At 42.5% G+C, this 23,233-nt stretch overlaps 2 protein-coding genes across 3 annotated transcripts; both read right to left on the minus strand.

The window, feature by feature from the left end:
• Nucleotides 1-215: 215 nt before the first annotated feature.
• Nucleotides 216-17,587, minus strand: shisa7a (shisa family member 7a). Of its 2 annotated transcripts, XM_023830118.2 has the most exons (7): nt 16,793-17,587; nt 8,874-12,370; nt 6,121-6,275; nt 5,775-5,840; nt 5,083-5,271; nt 4,019-4,498; nt 216-3,895 (listed from the first exon to the last, which is right to left on the minus strand). In XM_023830118.2, exons 2-7 carry the CDS (start codon nt 9,563-9,565, stop codon nt 3,624-3,626), a joined length of 1,854 nt encoding a protein of 617 aa, XP_023685886.1. In that variant the 5' UTR covers nt 9,566-12,370; nt 16,793-17,587; the 3' UTR covers nt 216-3,623. The 2 variants fall into 2 exon arrangements, with proteins under 2 accessions (XP_023685886.1, XP_023685885.1); XM_023830117.2 differs by having other exon boundaries at nt 216-4,498.
• Nucleotides 17,588-19,254: 1,667 nt separating this feature from the next.
• Nucleotides 19,255-22,863, minus strand: ube2s (ubiquitin-conjugating enzyme E2S). Its single transcript, XM_023830156.2, has 4 exons — nt 22,368-22,863; nt 21,666-21,813; nt 21,124-21,314; nt 19,255-21,037 (listed from the first exon to the last, which is right to left on the minus strand). The coding sequence occupies exons 1-4, from the start codon at nt 22,368-22,370 to the stop codon at nt 20,681-20,683; spliced, it is 699 nt and encodes a 232-aa protein (XP_023685924.1). The 5' UTR covers nt 22,371-22,863; the 3' UTR covers nt 19,255-20,680.
• Between the last annotated feature and the right edge of the window lie 370 nt (nt 22,864-23,233).

Genomic DNA, 23,233 nt, shown 5'->3' on the forward strand with positions numbered 1-23,233 from the left:
AAAAGTGTGTATATGAAAAATAATCTACAGGGGAGAAATCCTATAGAGCTATACTAGTTGAATGTTATATCGTTACTTGCCTTACCGTTTATGATACTAATACAAAATAATAAATAAATATAGAACTAAGAATGTTCTGGGAATTGAGAATCGTGCGTGTGTAGTATCAGCTTGTATTGGACCTTTTGTTTTGTACAAAGAAGCTACTCCTTAACCACTTTTTAACAGAATTTTATTGAACAATTTTAAGATTATAACCATATTAACCAAAATAAAAAGAAGAAAAAGTGTACAGTTTGAAAGCTGTGGTCTTCACCGAAACACTGATGAGCAGTCTAGCTAAAGTCTAATAAAATAATGAGAAATAGCCCAGTCTACTCACAAAAAGTTTCAAGGTCTCTAAATAATATTTCCCTCAATCACCTGGGGAATAAAACAGGCCAAGACAACACATTTTCACAGTCTTATAACCTTCTTGCGTTCGTTTGTTCAAGACACACACACGCACGTGCGTGCATTTGTATTCATATCCTTTTCGTGATTATCCACTCATTTTTAAGGGAAAAACTCAAATCCCAACTATGACAACCTTAAATCCTACCCAGCCCTAACCTTAACCATAAGTAACCAAACAAAATACAAGACTTTTGTCATTTTTAGTTTTTTGATTGCAGTCAGAGATTTTTTTTATAAAATTGAGTCTGCCCTTATAGGGACCAAAAAGGTGGTCCCCACAACATCAAAATAACAGGTTTTTATCACACTGTGGGGACATTCAGTCCCCACAATGTAATATATACATGACTCACACACACTCGCACAGAATAGCATTAGCTAATTTTAACTTTTCATCAGCAGGCACGTCCAATAGTCAGAATGATTTTCCAAAAATCCGTAATAAAAAAAAAACGAATGAGTCACAGACACTAAGCCAATTCTTATTTTAAAATCTAGTTTTTTTCTGTGGACTGTACAAAATGATGTAAATTTCAATAATTTTATTTAAGAAACAGAGTGGTTGTGTTTTTCACATACACACAAACATCCCTATAGAGTCAGATTTGTGACCGCATCACTCCAAAGTTTTTATTTTACAAATTCTCACTTCATTCACCTCAGAAGACACTTCTATGCAAGTCTGTGGCACTGAATGTTTGTCGATAAAAATTTCACTCTATGCTTGCATCTGCATTTTTCTATCAATAATACGAAGATTAAATTTGATCTGTATGTGAAATTATTTTAAATCCAGGAAACACTGAGAAAACCCACAGAGGAAAAAAAAACTATAGGTAAGTAGAATAATCAAGAAGAATAATGATAACAATAATACTTAGTAATAACAATTGTTGTACTCGCGACCATAATAAACACAAAATCATCACTGAGTGTACAGGAAGATTGTCTGAGATTTCTGTATATAGAATGTCACTGGTTCATCTACTCATAGTCAAGTACTGTACCACACTCAACCAAATATGCTGAGCCAATCATATGTAAGAAATGGCTTTTGTATCCATCCAAATTCTAGCCATTATATAAATCCAACTTACATGCCCAGTTGGCAGTAATGATGACTTATAGGAACCCTGTTCAGACACATGATTATACAATGTCAAAAAACAAAACTATTTCCTTAATTTCTTTCTCTTGTTTTGCAGTAAACACGTCAGTATTTTTGCTGATAAGAAACTCACAAAATCTATTAGAAATGTCTGTCTCCTACAAATAGTAATGCATTTCTATGTGCAATGCAAAATTACATAGCTGTACCATTCTGAATAATTGTGCAGAAAATATTGTAGGTTTTACACTTAGGAATTCAGTTTAACCACATGATTACAATAGTAACTATATTAGCACAAAATAAATGTAAGCTAAAGTATAGAACAAACACACATACAGGATTTTGAGAATAGCCCTTAATATTACTAAGCATCATTATACAACTCTCCACGTATGATGAATGGCTGTTTTAAATTATAGCTGCACGACAGGATTCACTGGTACTATCAGAAATCTATACGTCTGATCACTGTGCTTGTCCTGTTCTTAGTAAAGCAGTGGCTGACAGTTATACAATCGATAAAATGTTGTGCGGTGCTGTCATTCGACAGCCACATCCCTGGATTGAATTTGCTGACAGTGATCCAATCACTGTGCAGTGTCTCACACAGTCAGTGACACCTCAAAAGCTTCCCATGGATATAGGCTATATTCGGGTATGAATTTCAGCTGATATTGTATGTTAATTTTCCGGTCTGATTACATCTCTGTCCATAAGCAAACAAAAGATGAATAAGCCTCCTTTTGCAGACAGTTTTTCTCCCATAGCTCATGATGATCCACACTTTGCTTTGAAGAGCATTTGCGCATTAAAGATTACTCATGTGCCTTAATTATTGTAAAACAAAATTACATCTGATCTCATCACCTCTAGTCAGTGTTCAAAGTCCTTTAAAGTCTTACAGTTGATCATGAGAAGCCGAGTGCCTTAACACAGTACCATGCATTTCCCATTTCTGACATGACTGCATGTCACCATGTCACTGCAGTATAGACCAAATATCCATTCAATAAGTTCATGAGGTCGCCATTATCAGTAATAAGTCTTATTCTTCAGGGTGGACAGCATCTCCAATAAATTACAAAGATATGTTGTTCATTTAGTGTGGCGATATTTGCCTTCCAAGATGTACAGTGTTAATATCCATGTCCAAACCGCCTCTGTGGATGTTTTGCATCCACTGCGATTCTCATCCATTCTCATCCGTCTCCCATAATCACCCGTTCAATATAGGGTCATGCTGCAATAAGATGATCAGCAGGAACAAATTCATTATCAGACGTTCAATTTAAGAACACGAGCAGAAGCAAAGGCGGTCCTGATGATAAAATATCCAATTAAAAAAAAATAACGAGTGGCCCAATTAGCTCCTTTTTTTCCCATTGTCTGATGAGGTTTTGCTCAGGCAATCAGAAAAAAACTAGATATCATTAGCCTTTGTACTATTTCCACTCTCAGTTCCAGGAGGCAACTGTTAATGGCTGTTTAGCTGAAAATGATCTTCTAACACTGTTTCATCCAGCATACCCTCTGATACAAAACATATAATGTTCAGGTCACCTGATCGACTGTAGGACTGATTTTATTCAGTCATTCTGCATCTTCTTCCAGAAATCTCTCCTTTAACCACCCCATGTTCCCCCTTCATAATATGGCTCAGTAGTTTCTGTTCCCACGACATTTAATGAAGACGGACACTGATGAAAGCTCAATTGTCCTTGGTTTCCCCCGACAGCTGATCATGATGTCCATTCCTTATCTCATGCTCTTCCTGAAGGTCCCTGGCTTCCTTCTCTTGGCACCAGAATGTATGGCAATTTTTTAATAAGAAATATGGCTGACTTTTCACACGCATACATAGGCATATATATATACATATATATTTATATAAAAAAGCAGGATTATGTTCTCCTTCTGAACCTTATCACTATTATCAACCGATTATCATTATTTTGCCATTTATGGGCATTTCTCTCTTTCTTCCTCTCTTATCTTCCATCCCCCACCATTCCATCCCCAATGCCTTATCATGTCCTCTCTGCCTCCTCTCCCTCCCTCACACCGTCACTTCATTCTTACTTCCTGTCCGCAGACCTTGATTCCCACCTGCCCCTGCACCTGTCCCCGCGGCTGCTGCTGGTGGTCCTCCTCCTCCGCCACCCCCAGGAATGAAATGCAGCTGTTCAATGGTGTTCTGCCTCTTGGTTGCAAAAGCCATCCTTCTTGCAGTATGGCCTATGGTTCCTGTTCCTCCTCCAGGTACCTCGGGTCGGCCCACCGCTCCAGGGCCATGACTCGGCACGGCGACGTTCCTCTCCTGCTCTCTGCCTGAGGTTGGGTGGGAGTTCATTTTTATCATGTGATGTCGGTTGAGAGAGGGTGTGGCACAGACATTCTGTTGCGACTGAGCTTTTTGCTGCTGGGTGAAGCGTGGTAGAGTAGGCGTCATACCTCCAAAATCGCCCACGCCGACCCCTCCGCCAACGTCTTCCCCGAGTCGGTCTGGGGACATCAGGAGCCTCTCTTGTGACTTCTTCGGGGTTTGGGTGTTCGAGCTCTTAGCTGCAGAAGCAATGGCTTTGTAATACTGATGCTGTTGGTTTTTGGAGAGCTTGGAGAGGGTGTTGCCGTCCCCCACCGTCAGCAGCTGTTCTTGGGACATCACCCTTCTCGGAGGCTTGGACAGCGTGTCGAAGTTAGAGTTGTACTGTGACTTAGGGGGTTGTAATGGGTATGGATTGGGGGTCACTGGAGAGGCAGACTGGGGGTGTATTCGTGGCCGGGATGCATGTAGAGGGAGGGTACCCCGGGCACCAAGGGTATAGTCCCCCCCCCAGGGGAGGTGGTGCTGGGAAGAATGGAAGGAAGGTGGGGCATTGTTGGGCCGCCGTTTGGAGGTGTAATACCCTGAGTAGTCGTCCAAATCTTTTTCTGTTTTTTTAACAATAAAAGGGAAAAGAAGCAGCCAGGGATAAATGAGGAGGAGACTCCATAATTGAACTGAAATATGAGGCAAGTTCTCCCTACTAAGTTGCCGGTAATGGGCAGTAATCTGGCACAAAACATTAGCAAAATGTTAACCAAGCAGACTCATGGCTACATCGCTATCTTGGGTGCATCCACTAAATGTGGAGTTCAGTCATCTGAAGATGCTTTGATTTTATTATTTATATATATTTGTACAAAATGTATTATTTCTACTTGGACCTTTCAGGTTGTGAATAAAATACACATCCCTAATTTTTCAAACAGAATACAGAGGACATACCATTTCTAGTAGGGCCTACTTCGTCATAATAATATGTAGGCTCAGTATGATGCAATTGCTCTCCCAATACCCTTTGAACTGGACACCTCTACTTTGACCCAACAACTGATTCTATGAATAACCTTCACCCTGCTCGCCATGGCCCATAACTCTGTCCTGTGCTGTCGCTATAGAATGTGCCCCCCCCCCCCTCCCCCGGAAAGTGCTGGATGCCATTTAGATCCCCTGTTTCAGACGCCACACTCACCCAGCCTCTTCAGTGAGCTGTATCTGTTGATTTCCGGCTTCATAGCTGCTTCATATGAAGGGGGCAGCTGGGCCAGGTTGTGTAAGGAGTGGTGGAAGGATGGGTGACGAGCATAGGTGTTGTTGTGCTTGCTGGAGAGAAGAGTCCCTGAAGAGGCCAGCTGGGCATTATTCATACGGGGAGCGCGCTCTGAAAGAAGTGGCAGCCATTACATCTCAACCGCCTATGAAAGTCATTCCATGAAAAGAAGTAGTTGGAATAGAGAACGTGAGCATATACATGCCGTTTGAAAGGGTTCAGAAATGAGAGCAAAGCTTGAAATTACTGAGATTTGGATCTATTCACAGGCGCAACGGGAGCGGGGCACAGACGACAAAGGCACTCGTGGAATCAGGAGTAGGGGCTAGCAAATACCAGAAGGAGGAGGTAAGAGAGTGAGGAGCGGGGAGGAGAAGCCATGGGAAAGTTAAAGGGAGCCCAGCAACAACACTGGAAGGAGCTCTAACCATTATAACCCACAAGAGGAGGAGAAGGTAAGATGTCCTTCTGAGTGAACATGAAGCATGTAAACTTCCCAAAATCATACAATAAAGTCATATCAAATATTTAATAAAACAGCTGCAGAGAAGGTGAAAACGTGTTTTCTAATATCTGCAGCTGCTTTATGAAAGCACCTAAACTAGAGACCTTACCAATGGTAGCGGTGTGTTTAGGGCTGGAACCAGAGTGGTGGATGAAATTGTGATGCAAATTTCCAACTGTAAAGCAGAACACAGGTATCAGTGGTGTGACATTACCAATCGCACAACCGCTTCCCCGTGTTTACAGGCACACAGGACATGGAGCTCACAATCAACCAGCTACTGCTAGTATTATGCATTTTCCAATATTGTCATAACTACATTTGTTTGTAGTATATATAGGTTACTTTTTCCATTCTTTGCCCGTGTATAAACTCTTTCCTTTCATAGAGCCCCCTGATGCTCTTACTTATAGATGCCACACAGCCAGCCTGTGTCTGACTCTGGAGTCACTCACTGCGGTTGTCTTTGCTCTGGCTGACAGGGGTGTACAGGTTTTTAGAGGGCCGTCCTAGGGTTCCCTCGTTCGTCCCAGAGCCCAGCGCCACACTGTTGTTGCGCTCGCCTTGCTGGACGGGGCTTGACTGGTGACGCAGAATGTCGACCAGAGATCTGGAATAGAATTAGGGACTCAAGGAAGGCGTATGTGCATGTCACAGGCTTTTCATTGGGAAAATGAAATAATCATCCCTCCATACTCCAACAAAGCACAGTATACTCCCATACTCCCAGGCAGGACACATATACAGTATGCACACATATACACTCTAACTGCATGTCTTTGGACTACAAGAAGAAACCTAAGCACCCGAAGGTACTGACATGCCTATAGTACTGACATGCCATTCGATTACATCATTTTTAGTTTGCTATGCGCAAGGAAACAAATGAATATATTGCCTGACACAAGCAGAATTCATAAGTGGATGTTCAACATGGGATCATTCTGCGAAACGTGGCTGTGAGCTGGTTACATTCAGTCATAATGGGCGGTTTGGGAACATTTTGCTTTCCCAATAAATGACACCAACACTGGAGAGAGAGTAGTTGAAAAATCCAAGACTGTCTGTCAGTTCTGTTATACCAAACTCGGATATGTTGCTGGAAACACGTCCAACATGCTAACTCATTTGCGATGACATCATCTGAGTGTGTGGACGCCTAGAGAAAGGCAGACACAGCCTCTGCAAGTTAGTCTCCCCATTGGCACCTAAGGAGCTATTGCCAGAAAATTCAGACTGGGCTAAAAAAATAATTACAGCTAACATGGTGTTACATGCTACAGATCGCTACAGATCTGCGACCATACCCAGTAGTAGAGAACACATTATGCGGTCTTATGTTTGAATTTCATTTTTAAAATAAGCTTCTCTTGCATTTTGTCATTCAGATATGTAGACAGACACATCGCCTTTGGTTTAAAGCTGTTCCTAATTGCGTGTTTGCAGTTTTAATAATATATAATTTCTAAACAAATTTTATTTTCTCTGTGTATTGAAATTGCACCGAACATTGAACCCAAAACAATTTCGTACTGAACCATGAATTTTATGTAAGGTTTCATTCCTAGAAGGAATCAATACAGCAGATAGTTTAGGAAAAACATGGATACTTCCATATGTACCAATACAACACTACAAAACCCATGAACAAAAAGTTAGATTAAGAAATATACTTGGATTTTGAAATGTAACAAATATGAACAAATGCTGAAATATATATCGCTGGTTTTATGGTCTTCATTCATTGGGTTTGCAGATTTTTGTTTTCAGTAATGGTACTGAAGTCATAAATAGTTTGGAAAATACACAATTATGTTTATTCATGCAGTAAATCTCTTAAGAGCAGATAACTGATGTTTAATGATTTAAAAACTCTGATATTACATGTATAAACAAAGGCAGATTGAATGCCCCCTGATACAGGGGAGTATCTTGCTTCCCTGACTATGTGAAGCATGCAATGTATTAAATGGCAGGCTTTTATTTTGAAAACGTTTATCAGTTTTGTTAAAGAGAAAGCAAGGTCTGCATCTGGTGACTCCTTCTAGCTCCTGATTCTAATTCAGTCTAATTTTATTGGTTCTATATCAACACTGTACATTTCAGCACAGTATGAAATATGATCAGGCTAACCCCTGCCTTCCTTGCTAGCAGTCTGAAATGCTATTGGTATGTATTGTCATTATTGCAGTATAATAATCAGCACATGGTATTTTGTGTAAAACAGAACTGTAGCAACACCCAACAGGGAGTGTATGAACAATACCAAGAAACAATAAATAAATATGGCAATAGCGGGGGCGAGCTGCAGAAAGGTCGCTGAACACCGTAGCGGAGGAGGTGAGTGGCCGAGGGACATCCCATTACGGAAGGGGGCCCATCGCAAGATTTAACCCCTCAGCCAGCAAATTTAATTAAGCGCCCGTTTTGGTAAAAGACAATCATGCAAAATTCGCAACAATTTACGGAGCGCCCCCCCTCCCAGGGTCGGCCAATTTTACAGAGGCCCCACCTGCCGACCCGTCGACCCCCAACCTGGTTAAACATATTCAAATTCACAGTTACCTGGCCTCTCAATGGTCACATGACCACAAGAATCCCCTATTCTTTTCTATATTCCTCATATTACAACAGCTCACTTTGTGAGCCCAAAATCTGCTACTGCAACCCCTCACCAGGTACTGAACGTGTGCTTGTACGTGTCACTGGGTCCTCTCAGCCTGAGAGAGCAGTCTGACAGTTTGAAAGCATATCCACCCGTCATCCACTTATTTATCCTGGTCGGAGTCATGTGAGTCTCTAGCCTATTTCTGGCAGTACAGAACACCAGGCTGGAGAATCAGATGGCAAAAACATGCAAACTCCACACACAGAAATTGGTGGTGGGATTCAAATCCTAACCCTGGAGGAACGAGGCAGCAATAGTACCCAAATACCTTCCACCCCAAGCATATAAGTATAATAATCCCTTCAAGACATATTCTATAAACTTAGAATCACATCTTGCACTTCTTGCCCCTTAAAACTAAATGACAAATTCATCATGTTGTCAAACTCAAGCAGAGATATACACTGATATACTGCCAAACAGGCTGCATCCAAACAGCAATGATAAACAATGATACACAAACACAACGCTTCAGTGGGGCGACACTGGTGCCACTAGCTCCCCCGCTGCTGCCCCCTGTCCGTACTGAGAGCTACTCACCTGGGCACGTGGATGTCTCGGTGCCGAGGCCGGCGTGAGGCCTTGTGGAACGCCACCTTAATGCCCACGGCCACGGCCACCGTGAAGGAGATCACACCACCGATGACATATACCGTGTTATTCGTCTGTTGCCGGAGGGGGTCAAAGTCAGGGTCGGAGCGAAGGTCGAGGGGAATCGTGACAGGAGGCGAGGTTTTGGCCCAAACAGGAGAGTTGTAGTTGTTGCAGGAATTCTGATCCAAGCGGTTGCTTCTATGCTGACAGCAGAAGCGATAGTGGCACGTCCCACAACAGTAGATGAAATTGTCTTTGGAGCAGTTAAATGTCAAATCGTACTGTCCCATTACGTCGTAGTACCCCCGGCAGACGTCCACGTCCACCAGCTTTTTGGGTGGGGGGGCCACCTGAGCCGCACCTAGCGGGGGTTTCAGGGCATCTGCCGTCACGTTCCGCAGCATGACCTGCGCTAATGGTTTCGGTGGCGTCTCCTCCACTTGGACAACTGGTTTGGGCCTCCCTGAGGAGGACGCGGCCCGCTTGCTGTTTTGGATAGTCAAGAGCAGCAGAGAAGGACTCCCGGGCTTCGGGTTCGGCCGCTCAGTTGACGTCGAGAATACAGTAACAAGCAGGGCAGAAATGACAAAAAGGAGAAGGGAAGCAGAGTGCATTGTGGGATTTGAAGAGGGCCTCATTTTTCAGTTCTCGATCTTCTACTCTTATGCAGATTAATCGGTAAGCTCTCTATTATGGTCCAGCAAAATGACTCTTACTGAGTGGAAAGAAAGCAGCGGGATATGAAGGCAAAATCATCAAATGTAAAGTCCTTAAAAAATAGCCAACCTCTTCAGAGAATTCTGGACACTAAAGAAAGTTGTCAGAGCCGTGTCTCATGGTCCACATCTACATGCAGACGTTAACCCGAGATAAATTCCACTAAAAACAAAGACTCCTATGTACGTTCCAGCTCTAAAACAGAATAATAAACAGTGAAAACCATATAGTTGTTGCCTAGGCAACAGAGATGTGAAGTATGCATCAGCACTTCTGTGCTTGCACAGGTTTACAGAAACGAGGCAAGAGGGCAAGAGAATTAGCAAAGCATCTTTTTCTGTAGCTGTCTGTCTCTAGCACACAATGATCAATATAATAAATACAATTATTCAACAGACAACATGCTTATAAGCATATTACAGACACTGACAGCTAATTTTATGAGGGAACCTGATTTATGAGTTGTCTTTAATCACTCTGCAAGATCCAAGATATCTGTAAACTTACAAGAAAATATGTGTAAGCCCCTGTGGATGTCTACATTTGGCAAAAATAACAGCTTCTTTATTCCAATAAAAAAATCCAAACACACGGCTGCAGTCTGTAGAGGTATTTTTTGAGGAAAATGTCCTTTTATAAAAACACAATTTTTAACAATTGTCTCAGAAATCACCTGCCCTAATATTATATACACTTTTATTAAAGTAACACAAACACAAAATGTGATAAAGTATTTTGAAATTAAACTTTAATATGAACTATAATGTAATATGTATTAATGATTTTTTTTTCACTCTAAAAATGTACATCTAATAAAATATATTGTCACTTTACAAATGTCCCTCTCATAAAATATGTCAAATTACATATGGAGACGTTCTAATAGTCTTGCTAATATTTTAATTAATCAATCTTTGTTCTATGTTTGTAAGATTCTACTTAAATCATTAACAATCAAAACCAGTTGTTAGCTAGTTATTCAAAACTGTAGTAGAAAATAAACTACAGTTTTGTCTTCACATGCTTCATATCAGATTTGACTTTAAAAAAGTGATTACCTCAGAAAGGAAAAGAATTGATGTGCTTCTCTATTAAACATTTAACTTTTACCAGATTAAAGACTAATAACTCAACAGAAATATTGGATTCAATATAAATGTAAAAGTAGAGAGTATATCAGCATTTTTTCATTAAAAATGTAAACTTTCACCCTAATTCTATCGTTGTCGGTGTGTTATATGCTTAGAGTAAGCATAATCTATCCAACATCCTAAATATCTTTAGAGGAAACTTCATTCCTCCCTTATTCATCTTTCTATATAAACAGATTTCAGTTGTATGGCACATGCAAAAATTTCAAATATTGTACGATATAAACATTCCCTTAAATGTAAACTTTACGTTTTTTTGTTTCTCCTTGTGATCCTTACAGTTTTGAAACCATCCAGCATCGGTAATAGCTAAAGGTGGCACTTCAGCACTCACTGGCTTTAAATATCATATCCGAGAGAGCAGCTTGTTCATGACTGTAAACAAGTGATTGGCAGTTGAAGAAGTTTCCTCTTTTTTAACAAATCCTGGGACCACCTTTTTTGGCAGTACTGCAGTGTGTTTTTTCTCTGCGTTATTCAGAAACAGCCATTGTGATGCACTGAGAGCGCATCACAGTATCAGTAACTTACTGACAGTTTTGACCCTAATCTTGCTCCATTTTTTCTTCAGAAGTCAGACAAAATGAACTAAAGCTATTTTCTATTATGTGGGAGAAACATAGAACTGCAATTAATTGGTGGAATTATTAACTATGGTAAGTTCTGGCCATATATTTCTGAATGATTAAATTCTAATTACAGTAAAATGAGCATTGGATGACATGTCTAAACCTAATATCTGTGACTTAAATATATTTATCTAAATGTTATAAATAAAACTATGTAGTTCAATAGTTTTACTATGCTGAAGCTATCGTATGGTATAGTGCTTAATATCAAGTGCAAGATTCAAAATCTACGTTTGTAAAAAAAAGAAATAATTTAAGATATTAAGTCTTTATTGACAAAAATAAGCCTGGGCCTGAGCACTGGTCACAGATTATGGAGTGAACAACAAGAAATAAACAGAGCAAAGAAGTTACGGACACCAAATATTTGGCTGAAGAAATGACATTTTGCAATCCGTGTTTGATAAATTAATGGCTAATAAATGGTTTATAAATAACTAGTTAATGTTGTGTTTTACAAACTTAATTTGTGTTTAGATAATGGTTAAGCTGCTTTTAAAATGTGGATTGATTGAGGAGAATTTTAAAGAGTGTATAAGTTTTGTTATTTAAACGACCTCAAGGACAAATTCAGTATGAACCGAGAATGAAATAAATATTTTTAAAAGATTTCAGCTAATATCTGCTTCTATACTAAAAAATGATATATGTTATCTTATATGGAAGAAATTCTATTCTAAATTTATTTTAGCAAGTCTGACATAAATTCAAATAAATTTATAATAAGGGTGCGTTTGACAGGGCAGGACAAAAAGGGGCATTCTTCCATGAAAAGCAGCAGAAAAATCTGATTTTCTGTCTTCTTGAGAAACTAAGGATCCAGTTCAGCAAAGTGATTGCTTGTGTTTCCTGTACTTTTCAGAATTTTCTTGGCATTCCTTCCTTGTGTCTTCTTCAAGTTTTAACTTTTGGATCAGTTCTTCCCAAAATAAAAAGTTCATAAATCCTGTGAAATAAAAATGTCTGAAATTAGGACAGGGACACAAACAGCGACCAAACAGCATCCATTCACTGAATACTTACCTGCTGACACTGCCACACCCTGACCTTAACCCTTACCTGACACTGCCCCCCCCATACCCTGATCCTAACCCTTACCTGACACTGCCCCCCCCCCCACACCCTGAGCCTAACCCTTACCTGACACTGCCCCCCCCCCCACACCCTGAGCCTAACCCTTACCTGACACTGCCCCCCCATACCCTGACCTTTACCCTTACCTGACACTGCCCCCCCCCACACCCTGAGCCTAACCCTTACCTGACACTGCCCCCCCCCACACCCTGAGCCTAACCCTTACCTGACACTGCCCCCCCCATACCCTGATCCTAACCCTTACCTGACACTGCCCCCCCCCACACCCTGAGCCTAACCCTTACCTGACACTGCCCCCCCCATACCCTGATCCTAACCCTTACCTGACACTGCCCCCCCCCCACACCCTGACCTTAACCCTTAACTGACACTGCCCCCCCCCTGATCCTAACCCTTACCTGACACTGCCCCCCCATACCCTGATCCTAACCCTTACCTGACACTGCCCCCCCACACCCTGACCTTAACCCTTAACTGACACTGCCCCCCCCCACACCCTGAGCCTAACCCTTACCTGACACTGCCCCCCCACACCCTGACCTTAACCCTTAACTGACACTGCCCCCCCCCACACCCTGAGCCTAACCCTTACCTGACACTGCCCCCCCCCACACCCTGACCTTAACCCTTAACTGACACTGCCCCCCCCCCACACCCTGACCTTAACCCTTAACTGACACTGCCCCCCCCCACAACCTGAGCCTAACCCTTACCTGACACTGCCCCCCCCCCCCACCCTGACCTTAACCCTTAACTGACACTGCCCCCCCCACACCCTGAGCCTAACCCTTACCTGACACTGCCCCCCCCCACACCCTGAGCCTAACCCTTACCTGACACTGCCCCCCCCCACACCCTGATCCTAACCCTTACCTGACACTGCCCCCCCCCCCCCCCCCCCGAGCCTAACCCTTACCTGACACTGCCCCCCCCACACCCTGAGCCTAACCCTTACCTGACACTGCCCCCCCCACACCCTGAGCCTAACCCTTACCTGACACTGCCCCCCCACACCCTGAGCCTAACCCTTACCTGACACTGCCCCCCCCCACACCCTGAGCCTAACCCTTACCTGACACTGCCCCCCCCCACACCCTGAGCCTAACCCTTACCTGACACTGCCCCCCCCACACCCTGAGCCTAACCCTTACTTGGCACTGCCCCCCCCCCCACACCCTGACCCTAACCGTTACCTGGCACTGCCCCCCCCCCCTACACCCTGACTCTAATCACTTGACAGTTGCTTGAAGTTGATGCTCTTTCTATAGCATGCAAGTTCTACCATCTTCTTTCCAGACTTTACTTGTATTATAAGTACATGTTCTGGAAGAGCAATTAAACAATACATGACATGAAGAATTGGCAATAATATGGTATAATTATTCAGATAAGTCACTATTATTAATAAATAATCTCCTGAGTTCTTTTGTCTTCTCTATAAAATCCATCCATCCATCTTCCAACCAATTATCTTATATAAGGATGCAGTGAGACCTGAAGGGACAAAGGAAGGACACAACCTGCAAAGGATGCCGGTCCATCGGAGGGCACAGACACACAGGCAGAGAGACATACACACACAGGCACAGTGAGACATACAGACACACAAGCACAGACACACGGACACAGAGAGGCACAGGCACAGACAGCGAGAACACACACAGGCACACACAAACACACAAGCACAGAGAGACATACAGACACAGACAGACATACACACACACAGGCACAGTGAGACATACAGACAGACACACAAGCACAGACACACGGACACAGAGAGACACAGGCACAGACAGACAGACAGAGAAAGACACACGGGCACACACAAACACACAAGCACAGAGAGACATACAGACACAGACAGACATACACACACACAGACAGACGCTCAGACACACAGACACGCAAGACACACAGACAGACATGCACACACACACACAGACAGACATGCACACACACACAGACACACACCTAGGAATAGACACACATACAAGCACAAACACACAGTCACAGACACACTGGGACCGACACACAGACAAACGCATAGACAGACACAGACAAACACAGACACACACAAACATGCACACAGACTTCAGGGTAAGTCAGAGAGCCTGACTGCATATCTTTGTACCAAGCACACCACTAAAGTGGAATATTTCTGAAACAAATATGTATATAACTGCGGACAATTCAGAACCAGGCTGCATGTAAAGGATCCTAAATCCTGAATAATTATGTCATAATTATCACGGTCATGGTGACTCATTAGTCTGCATTACGGGGCTTATAGGAATAACTCTGATGCATGGCTGGGAGAGACGGGGCCAGAGATGGACAAGGAGCAAGACAGCAGGAAGCGATATTTATTCAAAAAAGGAAGAAAAAAAAACAGAGGTGGGAAAAGAGGCAAAAAGTGCAGGAAACACGCAGAATGTGTCTCTGCGAGAGCGCGGTGCGTGGGCCGCTGAGCAGGTGTGACATTTGACGAACAGTTTATAAGATGGGACGACGCACATGGCCAGCGCGGACGAGACAGCCGGACACAGAGGCGGCCGGACAGACAGCGGCCCGACAGACTGCGGCCCTGAGACTGCCGGGGTGGCTGCGCGGCCACTTCAGCTACACAACCCCAACCCGCAGGGCACCCTGGTCAGCTTTCAGTTGGCCTGGCAGCAAGGCATAACCCCTCTCAGTCTTTCTGACATCTCTCCCTCCATCTCTCTCTCTCTCTGTCGGTGCGTGGGCTGGAGCTGCTAACTCTCTCGGAATAGCACTGCAGTGCTGACAGAGGGGAGGAAGCACAGGGGGAGGAGGGCGAGTGTTCTCTCCTCTTTGCCTCCTTCATCTAAGCGCATTTCAAACCCATTTTTAAATCCCTCTTTCACGACACGGCAGTGTCCCCACCTGTCCTCTTCGCTGGGACGTTCCGCTCTGCCGCTTCTCACTTCATAGTTATTGCCCTCAGCCTTTCCCAGAACTTTACTGTAACTGTTCAAAACCACCAGATTCAAGGAACATTAAGGTCTTGTCTATAAAACTGCCATGTATGATGTATTACAGCATAGCTACGACCATTAACTTGAACAATATTCCCATTTGGTATATAACACACTATTACATTACTAGTTATGCAACACTAACAATTAACAAGAATTGTAAATAATATACTATATTACATATTACACAAGCAATATATTTACTGTAAAGAAAATTGAATACACAATCATTGCAATTACGTTGTCAACTATTTATCAAAATTGCAATAATTATAATATTTATATATGGCCTTTATTTGCAGTATGTTTGCTGAAATTATGCTGGTGCATTGGAAAAATAAGCATTATCATTATTGAACTGAACTACAGTATACTCTCCTGATGTAGCACTGCAGTCTTACAAGGGGAGCGGTACAGCACACTCATGAAGAGGGAGAGGGGTGTTTTAGCCACATTTAGAGAGCCACAGAGAAGCGAAGAGAAACACTGCGCATTTTGCTGTTACAAAGGTCCACGCAGCGCTGTGCTGGAATGGCAAGCAGCCGAGCGAAGGAGCCGCGCTGTATCGGCGCCTCTCTTAACACTCGTCTTAGTAGCTAATAGCTATCGAGTTTTTTAAATAATAAATGATGTCCCACTGTGCCTGTTTATTGTTTGCGCTTCCCATTTCACACTCGGCAGGTCACTTTCATGTGTGGCAACAAAGGATAAGGGCATCTTGAAATACCGTGTCTTCTTTCTGAGAGTGCAACTTGTTTAGGCAAGCAGATTCAACAATTAGTCCAGATTCCTGATGAAATGAATCCAAAACAGCCGTATCATAGAAGACAATGACACACTCACTGGTGAGATACACAAGGAAAAACAATGGTTATAAATTCTTGCAGGGATATGAGGATGTGCACGGAAATGACAAAGTGATCACTTACACCGTTATTGAGCCGACGTGCCTAGACCAGCATTCCGTGTGTATTCATGTGCACCACACAGAATACAATGTGCATGTCTGTAAATCTGCTCGGTCAGTGTGTCTCCCGTGTCACCATGTGCGTCAGGTGCATCTTCAAGTGTGTATTAATTCCACACTCTTTCGTGGTAAAGCATTTCATTTAAGCGCTTATTGTACTGAAAATATAACACACGGCTCTTTAGTTTTTGAACTGGCATGTATGATGCACTATAAAAGACGCAATTTAAGACGGCATTACTAAAAAAAAATCAAACAAAGAGAAATGCGTAACGGGCCATTAAAGCACAGAGAGAAATAAAAGACTTACCTGCGTGTCGCTCTTTGAATTTCTGAAAGACGTCCCTTCAAAGCCAGCAACGTCAATAAGTAGGTGAATATATAAATAGCTAGTACTAAACATTGTGTTTTTAGAAATTGTATCTTGTCTTGTCGTAGAAATAAACTATGTGCACAAGCGCAACATTTTTAAATGTTTGTGACTCGCAGTTAAAATCATTTCATTTCCATACTTCAAAATTCAAGAATAAGGAAAATAAATTTGCATCAAATATAACTGCTTTCAGAAAAATTTGAAATGTGGTAATGCTGAATATTAATAGGACTTTTTTTCATTCATTGTCTTCTGATTTTCCATCCATCTTGTCAGTTTTCCTCTTGTCTTTCTCCTTAGGATGAATTACTGTCACTCTGGTAATATACTTTCAGAAAATGCCTGTACTGCGCATTTACTTAAATGCAATAAATGTAACTTAAGTGTCTGGGCGTTTTCATGCGCTCTCTCGATTGCACCAACCGTTTATTCTATGAAATAAGTAGAATTGCATTTTCAAGTCAGCTACATTTAAAAATCGATGTTTTGCTCTTTTGTCTTAGATGCATTAGATACCAGATTGCAACAAGCTGATTGCAGAAACTTCAAAAAGCGCCAAAATATAGTCTAATCGGCAGATGCTCTTATTGACGTAAGTAAAACATCTTGAGGAAATGTCGCTACATATTTTCGCTCTGGCATTTCGCTGTAATTTCTCTACAACAATCAATGCGTTACCTCCTTGGCGGACAGCATCTATGTATTATGGAAATCGAAGTAGCTGTTCTCACAACGGTCCGCTCCAGGTGGTGCTTCTTCGTTTATTGGTCGTTCATTGACCAATACGCTGATTCCATTCGTTAACAGCAACACCAATACTGTAGTGAGCTATCCAATCGGTGATGCGACGTGCAGGACATTATTTGTTGTGCTATTGGCTTAAAGATGAAATAATGACTTTATGATTGGTTCCAAGGGCAGGGATTGAAAAACTTTATACGAGAATAGGCAGTGCACACACGTACAGAGGTGCAGAGACCAACAGTTACTGACAACGGTATAATAAGAATAATTAGAAAATAAAATCAAGTATGCAAACGTCGTCTTTACGACCGAACCTGGTTTCACTTGCTCGTATAAATCTTCCCCATTCCCCAAACCGTGCCATTTATTCTTTGACATTAAAAAGCGCTCTGCTCGTTGCCATAGCAACTGACTCATTATAATGAAGTTAATCACGAATATGTACAATAATGTTATAATGAAGTCAAAAGAAGTGTCACTGTGGGCGCTGGGGGATTTTGCTACGGGAACAATTTCCCTGAGCATGCTTAATTAAGGGTAATTAACTTATCATTGTCAAATGTAATTAGTGGTAAAACTATTCAAGTGTTAATACGTAGCACAGCAGCATAGATTGCAGTAGCACAGTAACTTCGGTTCAGTTTACAGAAGTCCACTAGTGGCCATCACTATGCGCTGTCCAAGTCTATGCATGAACTTGGAGCTCTCAGTTAATAAAACCCCCTATGCACTGCGAGTCACATGTAAAATCCTACCAACCTCTGAAAGTAGGTGAGGGTGTTAAAAAATGTAATACTAGACAGGCTAATGGAGAGTTCCAGAAATGTAGCAGTTTAACTGGACATAAGGCATTCTAAACAGCACAATCAGGGTTCCTAAAACTCCATACTTTTCCAGACTGTACCGGGGTTCGAGGCAGTAAGCTGTTTGTCGCCCCCTGGAGATGTCACCGCAAAATCCACCACCCGCAAAGCTTCTGTCCACCACGTGGCTAACTACTCACCCATGTTCGAAATGTGAAACACCTTTACACATACTTTTTATTTTGCTTACGGTTCACATTTGGTATTCTTTGCTAATCAGTTATAATATTTAGGCTTGACAAGCCAAGCACATGAACACTAGTATGTCTCCATTGCTATAAATTGTTAGTTAGCCTACATCACCATTTACTGGTGGAAATTAATCAAGCACACACCCAACAGACACCCCCACTCCATGGTTTGGGAAGTTGCTATTCAAAAAGCATTGTGTACATCCTGCTGCTGACAATGGTATTTCCTCAAAAACCTATACCAGTGAATTCCATACTTATCCAGGTACTTTGTTGTAATAGTCTGGAAACAGCAAAATATTCCCAAGCTTTTCCTTTCACTATACTCATCCAGACTTGGAAAACACCAAAATCAAAATTGCATACTGCATAATAACCCCGACCAAGTCCTTCAAGATGAAAACAGGACTACCTATAAATGGAGAGTGACAGTTCTTACCGTCCACTGCTCTTATGAACTTCTTACTGAGGGAACACAAGGGGAAAAAAGGCAAAAACATGCTATATGAGAAAATCTACATAAATGCAAAACTGAGGACTCCATTAATACAACAGGTCTGGAAAAACAACCAGCATCTGAATATACTGAAAACAAGGTACATAATTTTTGGCATTTTTATTGTTAATTTAAATAACAAAGACAAAAGGGGGGAAATTCCACAACCTCAAATCTCAACCCACAATTTTGCACATAATTTCTCTGAATTAAAACTATCTTTGAAAAAATCTGGACCAACAAGGTTTCATAACAAAGTGAAACGTATTCAAAACAATGGCTAAGTGCGTAAGACTTAACCCAAACCTGTCATGAAACTGATTCGAATGTAATGTGGGGGACCACAGGAGAAGCGGAGGAGCATAAATAAGATCATCACAAATATATATGCGCAAGTCCAAACGACACCGAAATTCTAGTCATTAAGGACAAAATGCTTCACTGTGCTTGAATGTAAAAAATGGGCAAATCTACTACTGCTAGCAGATAGTCAGTCTAGCTGTTGTGTATTACAAAACTTAATGGCTGTTTATCAGTGGCCTGCATTTACACTGCTTCCAAGATCACATACATGGCAAAGTAAAGTTCAGCCTCTGCTCAGTCTCTTTAAAATCCCTTTTGAAAGAAAGGGCATTACAATTAAATTCCTATGAACAAAAATTACAAAACTAGAAAAAAACCAACATATTGTACAACACTCTGACCAAAATGTGCCAATCTCACCCTTTAAGTTACTCACTTGACATACTTTTGTGAATCAGTTCTAAACTGAGCTACAATTACAACCTCATGCTAAAATGAATTTATGTATAACTGGACACTCTGACTGACCAATATCCTGATTAGTAGTGCATCTGGAGTCATGTGTAAATTTATCTAAAATTAAGTTACCCCATTTGTCTTCCCTCTATTCAATTACACATAAGTGCACAAACCTGGAACTTGATTTGCACCCCCCCATCTCTCCAAATGTAAGCCCCAGCCTGATACCATCCAATCTCAAAGTAATTTGACAGGTTTCAGCTGACGTACGATAGAAACACCAGTCAGTTCAATTTTCGACAAGAAAAATGGCTGAACGTTACATCACACTCCTGCTGAGAGTGTAAGAGCACTTGGGAGGAGTGGGACAGAGCGATTTACTGTTTACCTTCTGATATACACAGATGCAAACTGGACAGGACACTACCTTTAGATGACAACAGCACTGGATGCATTTAACAGGATCAGGACTTGTTATTGCATTCTGCACGCACATTATGCATCATCTATAGGACTGCATTTACACAACATGATGGCACGATTCAAAAGATCCTGAGAGTAACAGAATAATTCAGTGGGGAGGAGGAAGGGATAATAAACAATATACTCTGTAAGAAAAATCACAGGAAAGGGGGCTGAGTAATAGTAGATAGCTTGAGAGCAAATATCCCGGTCACATCTGCATATATACTTGTATCACTCGCACGCGCACACACATGGACACATACACACGCACGCACACATACATACACACTGCTTCAGGTTCACATTAGAGCCGCCTCAAAGCTCTCTTTTTATCCGTCTTCTTCTTTCCAACGGCGTTAGCATTAGGATTGCTACCGCTACCACTCCCACCCCCGCCTCCTCCATTGCTGCTGGCCCCCACGGGGACAGGCCCCATCACCACCGCCCGTTTATTGGGGTCTCCTGCATGTTTTTTGGGTTGGGGCCCCTCGCCAGGTTCCTGGGGCCCACCCGAGGTCCCTCCTGGTGCCCCCATGGCGTGGATTTCGGTGAGGAGTCTGGCACGAGAAGCGTATTCCGCATAGTCCTCCAGCAGCAAGCGGCCGGCTTCTTCGTTGAGGGCCGACTCAGGATTGGGGTGGATTAGCAGGCATTTGATGGTCTGTGGAGGTGGACAGAGGCAGCAGGTAAGGACAGACTTCCTCAAAACAGAGAGGCTAAGACTGTCACGAACAGCAATGCCCTTACGAGTAAAACATGTCTGAGACCAAGCTCTGCCCTCCAGTCCCTCTTCAGGACGTTGACACAGATCTCGCCTTTGTGACCCACGTTGGGATGAAAAATCTTGGTCAAGAAGTATCCCTTGGGTGGCGCGGCCGGAAAATCCTTCCCAAGCACCAGGCGCATTCGGAACACCCCTCCGGCAAACGGCGTTCCTTCTTTATAGGGAAACCAAAAGAGAGCTGAAAGTGACTACTAGAATCTTATCACCTTTGCTGTGATGAACCCCCCCCCCCCCCCAACTACTTTCTACGAATATTTGTTTCCAGGGTTAAAGCAAGACTTCATGTCTACCTATATTCTACAGAAATCAGGATATGTTCTAGTCCTATACCCAAAGTATTAATTTAAACACTCACAATAGGAAAAGTTCTCCAAAGAATTCCAGAAACTGTCAGACCCCATGTTAAATAGATGGACATACTGAAAAGCTACACCACTTATACTTCAAAATGACTGAATTTAGCTGAAAGGCTCCCAGTGACGTGTACTGTAAGACAATGTAATACCTGGACCCTCAATGGCCGTGTGCAGCTCTGTGATGTCTTCTTCACTAGGATAGATCTTGATACCCTCGGGAGGGTCAGCAGCCAGGGCAGTGACCTCCTTGTACACCAGGCGCAGAACCCGAGGAGGCAAGTTCTCCACATTTGAGTTCTGGGGGGGGGGTTGAAAGATATATTACATCCTCAGCAATCAACAACAGTACCTGTCATTCTTCCATAACAGGAGATATAAATGATCAAATCTGTTTAACAATTTTCTGTAACCCAGAGCAAGGTGAGCAGGAAATGGATGTATGATTGAACATATGTTTAAAACATAAGCTACTCTCACCTAACACGATATATTCGTATGAGGTAGACTACTCTTGTACCTAGTCAGTTTCTGGCAACATCTTCAGTTTCTTCACATTTCAAATAGTACATACTATACTCATCCAAAACGTAAACTTATATCACTCAAAGCATACATACACGTCCGTAAATGAGCAATACAAACTTTATACAACAGCTTACATATTGACAGGCGCAGATAACTGTGTAAAGTAAAAGCCACAAACCGGCTTGTTAAGAGCAACCTCACCTACTTATGTACTTAAAGCCCTAATAAACGATCCGGTTACCTTGAACTGGACCGCTAGCCGCCGGCTAAGCTAGACGGTGGGTAATCATCCGTTGAGATGAACCGAAAACGGCACTATAACTCACCATATCTCCGGATGGGGAGCGAATCCGAGTTACAGCAGGTCTCCAAATTCACGGCACGCAAGACGGCGGGGGCGCCGGGGTTAGCTATCGCGGTGACGGACAGCGTCACTAGAAAACAGCGCCGGAGCAGCTGGCGTGACGGCGAACCAGCTAACTAACCCAAATGGGGGACCGGCTTAAACGGAACTGATAAACCAGCCGCGCGATAAGTGTCAGGACTACCAAGCAGCTAGCTAACTAGCTACCAGGATACCAAGTAACCCGGAACGCCGATGTGCAAAAGCAGCGTTAAATAATTAGCTTGGTATTCTCTTTAAAATTGATTTATTCTTCAAGTGACAGTTATAATAAATAATATAGATGTACACTCCCTTTTTTTATATTTTTGTGAAAATATTTAGATGGAAATTATCCGTTCGCCCACGGCCCGTATTACCCTACATTCGTTGACACAGGAACAAAAATACGGCCAGACAATTTAAATCGTTGACATCCTGACCAATTGTCTTCTGGGAAATGTGTTACGTAATGAGGAAGGTAACCTTCCCACCAATCAGCTATCGAAGTGCCTCGCATTTGGCAGCAGCACCACCATCCGGAATAGAGAATGTGAAAAATGCTTGCAAATGATAGGCGCGTTTGAATAATTCGTATATGACCAATAGTGGAAGGTTGCAGTTCATCAGCAGAAGAGAAAGTAATGCTAAGTTCGCACTACACGGGTTTAGGCTCAATTTTAACTTAAGGACAGTTTTTGGAGATTGTCGACAAAAGCCCCAGTTCAGAGGCAAAACGTTATTCGCTTGGCACTGGAAAATCGAATCTCGATCGCTGTGTGCGATATGTTGATGTCCGTGACCCGACGG

This window comes from Paramormyrops kingsleyae, chromosome 9, assembly GCF_048594095.1.
Source record: "Paramormyrops kingsleyae isolate MSU_618 chromosome 9, PKINGS_0.4, whole genome shotgun sequence".
Classification (NCBI taxonomy): Eukaryota; Metazoa; Chordata; class Actinopteri; order Osteoglossiformes; family Mormyridae; genus Paramormyrops; species Paramormyrops kingsleyae.